This window comes from Misgurnus anguillicaudatus, chromosome 10 (assembly GCF_027580225.2).
Source record: "Misgurnus anguillicaudatus chromosome 10, ASM2758022v2, whole genome shotgun sequence".
NCBI lineage: Eukaryota > Metazoa > Chordata > Actinopteri > Cypriniformes > Cobitidae > Misgurnus > Misgurnus anguillicaudatus.
This window is the reverse complement of record NC_073346.2, coordinates 27,720,522-27,728,055: the sequence shown is the minus strand read 5'-3', so window position 1 is coordinate 27,728,055 and position 7,534 is coordinate 27,720,522. Positions and strand designations below refer to the sequence as shown.

The window sequence follows — 7,534 nt, the reverse complement described above, 5'->3', positions numbered from 1 at the left end:
GTGTTGAGAGGGAGCGGATCTGGCCACGTGTTTGTTTAAAGTTCCTAAGCCTCATCAAGGCGAAGAAATGGCACACTCAGCACGTTTGCACACAAACGCACACACGTTTAGAAGCACAAGGTAACCCCAAATAAGTCTAAGATTGAAGAGCTAAGTGACTTGTAGGCTCTTGTGTATGCAACTTTTTTGAGGGGGTTGAATCAATTAGATGGTGCAGTGTGGCATTTGATATATTTCTTTAATGTTGTGCTATGAAAGAATGACAGAAAGATTGGTTTAATTTAGAAAATATTTATTAACAAACAACAAAGTAATAAACAATTTAAAAAATGAATTTTTAAAGCTTAAATCTTGAATCATTTTTGTAAAAAGAAATGCACATTCGCCAGCTCCTCTTTTGCTTCAAAGCTTAAAGTGAATATACTTTAAAACTTTATACTTAATGTCAAATATATCAAAGTGAAACTAATAAAATTGCCATCAATAATATCAATACTGGTCTGAACTAGAAAAAAAATAAAGCTTGACAACATGTCTTTTTTGCATATTTAAACAAATGTTTTATTTAATTTGCTCTGAATGTTTAGACGATGCTCATAAAAATGACTTAAGGCCATAATGTAGCCAGATGCATTATTAAACACTAAAAAACAAAAAAGTAGAAAGGAAATGAGTAGATAATTTGTGTATATACAGTGTATGCGTGCTGTATCTAGCTAGTTTCTGTGCTTTTATAGATAATTTAAGCCATAGTGCAAATGCAAGTCTGTCCCACCTGTATTTAAATGCATTTTATACTTAATAATATTACTTTTCTGAAGTAACAAGTAAAGAAACGCACTACTTTTTAAATGTACACATTAATATTTGAGTTACTTTTTCAAAAAAGTAATGCAAGTTACTTTTTTACTTTAATTAATTTGATTTAAAAAATAATATATAACTGTATGCGTACATGCCTGTGTGGGATCAGTTTGAGTCAAAAACTGAGATGGCAAGCCAGAGCTCGAAATTTTTGTGATGAAATATGCAATTTCTGAATGCAGAACTTTTCAGTCATAAAAAACACCTGCAAGGCCTGAAAGAGATCAAGCCTCAGCCAAGAAAAAGTAACGCAAAAGTAACTAAAAAGTAACATAAGCATTACTTTCCAGGAAAAGTAACTAAGTAACACAATTAGTTACTTTTTTTGGGAGTAACTTAATATTGTAATGCATTACTTTTAATGCATTACTTTTAAAGGGTAACTTTCCCTAACACTGCCCATTAATGACTTCTACTAGCCTAATGACAGTTCAGGTAGGCCGGGACAAACAAAAATGGGAAGAACTAGTAGATCGGTTGACTTGAGACATAAAATTATATATATAACCTGCTTAGAGACCAAAACATTTATAGACTCTGGATTCTGGAAGGCACTAGGAATCGTTCATAAGTTTGTATTTTAGCTTTTACATCTCAAAGGCAATCTTTGGTGCATCATTTTAAAATCTCAGTCATAAACTAGCAAAACAAACCAGAAAACAGCAAGGAAATCAAAGCCTCAAGATGTTTTGCATTTATGCTTACGTTTGAATATTGTGGTTAAGCTAAGATCACTGCTGTGTTTGAGGTTTAGAAAACTGTTCTGCTTTTTACACTGCCAGAACTATTTCGTAGTGTCGGGCTGTAGTTCCAGTATCACCATGGGCATGTCTTAATAAGAGAGAGTTGTTGTGAAGGAACAGAGGTGTTGAATAAAAGACGTGCACATGTGTGTGTAATTGTGTTGTGGTGAGGTGTGTAGAAGGAGGCTCTGTTCTATAGGTTGCTGTTGCAGCTGCGACAAAGGATCTCATCTTGCTCAGGGAAGAAGCCTGCGCCCACCAGTGACACAGAACATCGAGAGCAGGTAAAGCAGGACTGGTGCCATTGCCGTTCCTCAAATGAGATGTACTTCCCTCCGCCAAAACCTAAACATACACGAGAGGTTAAGATGACGGCACTGGATTTTAAATCTTTACACTTCTTCACATCCCACTACAGTATACTGTATGTGCAGTTTCTTTTGCCTTTCCTCTTTATCCTTATATGGTGTTATGTGCATCAACATTATTACATACACTTTTTATTAAAGGGACATTCCACCTTTTTTGAAAATATGCACATTTTCAGCTTCCACAGAGTTAAACATTTGATTCTTGCCGTTTTGGAATCCATTCAGCTAATCTCCGGGTCTGGCGCTAGCACTTTTAGCATAGCTTAGCACAATCTATTGAATCTGATTAGACCATTAGCATCGTGCTAAAAAATAACCAGAGTTTCAATATTTTTCCTATTTAAAACTTGACTCTTTTGTAGTTACATCGTGTACTAAGACTGACAAAAATTAAAAGCTGTGATATTCTAGGCAGATATGGTTAGGACCATAGATATGTATATAAAGGCTAGATGGCTCAAGGCGGAGTCCCTAACGGCATCACCTGGCGGCCATCTCACGACAGGGCGCTCGCTCACTCGTACCATTGAGTTTAATGGTGCAGGTACTTTTAAATGACCATAACTTTCTCAATTTTCTACCGATTTTCAAACGGTTTGGGTTTTTACAAACGTTATTAACGTGGCTATAATTCTGGATGCTTTAACATGTTTCATAAATGTATTTTTTATTTTTAGTATAGGTATGCAGTGTCATAGGTACATCTTTGACGTTTATAACAAACCAACCCGTTTGAAAATCGGTAAAAAATTAAGCAAGTCATGGCCACCCAAAAGCACCTGCATCATTAAAACTCAATGCTACGAGTGAGCGAGCGCCCTGTCGTAAGATGGCCGCCAAAATGCGGACGTTGCACTCAATTGGCCAGCAGCGCGGACGAGCCATCTAGCCTTTATATACATATCTATGGTTAGGACTATACTCTCATTCTTGCGTAATATCACTACGCCTGCTGCAGCCATGTTACATCAGGAAAGTCCTTGATTATTACGCCAGTTTAAGAGTATAGTTCCTAGTTATATTGACCTAGAAAATCGCAACTTTTAATTTTCTGTTGGTCTTAGTACATGATGTAACTACAGAAGAGTCAAGTTTTAAATAGGAAAAATATCGAAACTCTTTCTTATTTTTAGTGCGATGCTAATGGTCTAATCAGATTCAATGGATTGTGATAAGCTCTGCTAAAAGTGCTAGCGGCAGACCTCGAGATCAGTTGAATGGATTTCAAAACGGCAAGAATCAAATTTTGATGTTCTAGTGGAGCTGGAAAATGAGCATATTTTCAAAAAAAGTGGAATATCCCTTTAAATGAGTAAATAGGAATATCTTTAAACAAAGGTTTCCATCATTTTACCTGTGATTGGTTTGCTGCAGGCAACACACTTCTTAGCGTACAGGTTGCCAAAACATTTGATGCAGTACGGGCTGTCGTCGCGGGAAGTGAAATGCTGGCCGGCTAATTGAACCTTACAGCTTGTGCACACAAAGCACTCCTTGTGCCACGGCTCGTCCCTGTAGGTCACACCACCTTTAGCTAAGGCCTGAAATGGAGATAATCCATCAGAGACACAGACAGGAGAATGTAAGTAAAAGCTTCCTTTCTAAAACACAACTTGACATGACTTGATCTACACCAAGGAACCTGTAAAAATGACTGCCGTTCGGATTGATCGATTTGGAATTTACCAATCCAAAAGTTTTCCTGAAACAGAGTCCAGATGTTGGCCAGCTGTTTCAGCTTTACATTATGACGTGCTCACGTCAAATCTGTTACGCATAAAACCTTCATCCTGAGTTCACGTTTGTATAATGTTTAGGAAGGATGTGGAAAACAGTTTTGCTTGCTATCTGTAATGGAGGACTATTGCATTAAACTTGGCTCAACTTTATATCTTTCTTGGACATAAATATGCAGAGAACGGGAGAAGTTGACATGCGGGAGAGTTTACGGTAAGAACTGTTGAAATAAGTGAGGTAAGCACTAGTACTGTTTATATACACTAGCTTTAATGTCATTACATATATAGGGTGATATAAATGTGCTCCCATTTTGTTTACATGAAGCATTTGGGAAACTTATAGCGGCGATTTCCAAGACAAAGATTAGACTAGTCCTACACTAAAATAAACTGAAAACAACTTGCACTGATCTTAAAATACATCAGTGCCCTTTGTTTTGCCTCAAAATACACACAAGTAATGTTTTTAGTAGGGCATGTTTGTTCAAACTATTTATTTTTTCTAAATAAACTAAGGTCTAGTCCTGGCTTAAACTAATCCCTGTCCAGGAAACCACCCCTTGGTGCATTCAAGCTATACATTTTATCACTTGCATCTTTGGTAATAAAACCCATGCTGGCTGAGCTCCAAAAAAACTCAATCTAATTACAAAAACAATACAAATCATCATAATATCATATTACTTAGTAAGTCAATGACTGCAAGGCTCAGATGGTTGTATTTGAGAACAGGATGTGAAAGTCCGGATTTATCAGTGACCGGCATGAATGTCTCTGATATGAAACAGGAAGGAGGAATGGGGTCAAAATTCCGAGTTTTGTGTAGGAATGAGTGCGTGGGTCGATTAGCAAACACATGGTTACGCATTTCAGGCCGCTATAAGCTGTGAGTAAAATCCCACCACTGACCTGTTTACATCGAGTACAACGTGGTGCGAACTTGTTCTCATAGCAGGGTACACAGTAGTGGTCATCTTTGTCTGGGATAAAGGACTTGGAGCCAATTGGCTGTTGACAGCTGTTGCAAATGAAACAGCCCTCATGCCATGTGGAGCCGCCATACTCAAGCTTCCTGGTTCCTTTAAGAAAGAAAAAATAGGGAGAGTTTTAAAGAAGACTTTTTTAAGATGAAAAATAAATCTTGGTGTCCCCAGAGGACATATATGAAGTTATAGCTCAAAATATTATATAGATAATTTATTATAGCATAAAATTGCCACTTTGTAGATGTGAGCAAAAATGTTTTTGGGTGTGTCCTTTAAAATGCAAATGAGCTGATCTCTGCACTAAATGGCAGTGCTGTGGTTGGATAGTGCAGATTAAGGGGCGGTATTATCCCTTTCTGACATCACAAGGGGAGCCGAATTTCAATTACCTATTTTTCACATGCTTGCAGAGAATGGTTTACCAAAACTAAGTTACTGGGTTGATCTTTTCACATTTTCTATGTTGATACAAGCACAAGGCACCAAATTATAGCACTTAAACATGAAAAAGTCCCATTTTCATGATATCTCCCACTGTTTAATTCAGTTTCTAGACGGACGCCAATTAGATAATTGTATCATGATTTATTAAATAAGAAACAGGAATGATTTTCTTATTTATATGAGATTAATGTATTTTGTATATAAATGCCATATGTGCATATTTATTGTTATGAATATAAGTTTGGTTTCTTTTAATAACTTTAGAATATTATCGAAACCACCTTGTGATGAAAGATATAAATAAATACTAAATTCAGATGTTACAGTATTCAGACATACAGTAATATTTACAGGACCATATACAAAATTTAAATAGAGTTACAAAACTGGTGCTATACATTTAAGCTACATGTGTGTGTGTTCCCTTGGAATCAAACCCACAACCTACACAATGCTTTACCATCCGAGCTACACACGTACACCAAACCTGACTTGAACCTGAGGTTGCCAAACAACATTTTCTTAAAGCTTAAACACCCAATTTCACTAAATTTTGTTTAAAAAAGAAAAAAGTTTCTGACCCTATTTTCTTTGACATATTAAAAAACTCCCCACTTCCAGGACCACCAAGGTAGCCTAACAGAAGTGAAACGCTCATTGTAATCCCCCAGATCCCCCTCCAGAAATCTACAAGCATCCCATTGTGGGACCTGCTGGTATGCATGTCGCCAGAAATCAGCTTGACCTGTTTGACAGATAACTGCATGCTTTTTAAGAGATCTAACCTGAGACGACTTACCTGTGGGATTTCCCCACAAAAGACTAACCCGAGCTTTTCAAGTGATAAAATGATGATCTGACACTCGACGCTCATCAAATGATTAGGAGGTTAAAGGCTGACACTGATAATCCACTAAGCGCTTGCACATTACTCAGATCAAAAGCTATGCAGAGCACGTCCTTTAAGAGCCCCCATTACTGAAATCACTGAAGCTTTACACAGAGCAAACCGTAAAGGTCCTAATCCCCTGGATAATAAAAGACATGTAGAAGTAGTATAAAGTTACATCAAGGGCGTCTCGCACACTTCAAAACACATTCATGTGTATACGCGCATAGCAGTGCATGAGTGGGGCTGTAATTTACCCTAAACTATCTGTGTCAGCACATTCTATATAATATAGCCCTCAATCCATTGTCTTTCCCTTGTCATTTGCACATCACACACAGAGGTCCTAAACACTAAACATGGGGTTTTCCATTAATGTAGGCATCTGGATACACATTCCCCCGGTTTCACAGACAAGGCTTAAGGCTGGTCCTAGACTAAAACACATGTTTGAGCTGTCTCGACTGAAAATAATTTGCACTGACAGATTAAAATATGCCAGTGCCATTTATTCATCTCAAGATACACACTGGTAACGTCTTTATCTAAGGTATGTTTATTAAATATGCTTAAACATATTAAAGCAACACTAAAGAGTTTTTGCTCTTTGCTCCCCCTACAGGTTGGAAGTGGAATTGTCCATTACCACTGTCGTAAATAATTTAGCCTACTGCAGCCAAGCTGGCTCTGATTGGATTGTAGGTCTGCTGTAAAGCAAGTTTTTGTAGTTTTCACTCGAACTACAGGACCGCGACCCGATGATTGGAAACTTCTTTAGTGCGGTTTTGGCCAATAGAGGGCTGCAAAGCGAATGTGAAAGTGCCGTTCACCCTGTTTCGAGTGGATGAACAACTGAAACTTTTTTGGAAACGTTATTTTAAGGTAAAAAAAACTCTTTAGTATTGCTTTAAAGGAATAGTCTACTCATTTTCAATGTTGAACTGTGTTTTTACCTTAACTGAGAAGAGTTGATGCATCCCTCTGTCATCTGTGTGCGTGCACGTGGGCGCTGGAGCGCGCTGCGACACTTCGATGGCATTTGGCTTGGCCCCATTCATTCAATGGTACCAAACAGAGATAAAGTTAGAAGTGACCAAACACATCAACGTTTTTCCTATTTAAGACGAGTAGTTATACGAGCAAGTTTGGTGGTACAAAATAAAATGTAGCGCTTTTCTAAGCGGATTTAAAAGAGGAACTATATTTTTTGGCGTAATAGCACTTTTGGGAGTACTTCGACTCGACTGAAAAGTCCGCTCCCCTTCTCCCTCTCATAATGGGAGAGATAGGGTGTTACTGCGCCGAGTCGAAGTCGTGTTTTTTTTTCTTCTGCATCTTTTGGAGGTTGTAATAACAATTAGGTGCTTTTAAGAACTACCACGATGGCATGCATGAGAATCAGCTTTAACAGCCTAGCAACCACATGGAACACCCTAGTAACCAACTACAACCGCTTGACAACATGCTAGCACAGTGTAGGGTGGCCATTTGTGCCAGT

The 7,534-nt window shown here is 37.9% G+C and overlaps 1 protein-coding gene across 1 annotated transcript in view; it reads right to left on the bottom strand.

The window, feature by feature from the left end:
• Nucleotides 1–275: 275 nt before the first annotated feature.
• The window catches only part of fhl3a (four and a half LIM domains 3a), a 45,975-nt gene continuing 38,716 nt past the window's right edge, over nucleotides 276–7,534 (bottom strand). The window contains exons 4-6 of the mRNA XM_073872283.1: nucleotides 4,627–4,796; nucleotides 3,333–3,519; nucleotides 276–1,952 (exon numbers count right to left, since the gene is read on the bottom strand). Of these exons, the coding sequence (XP_073728384.1) occupies nucleotides 1,801–1,952; nucleotides 3,333–3,519; nucleotides 4,627–4,796 (509 nt within the window). The 3' untranslated portion in view covers nucleotides 276–1,800. The remainder of the gene's footprint in view (nucleotides 1,953–3,332; nucleotides 3,520–4,626; nucleotides 4,797–7,534) is intronic.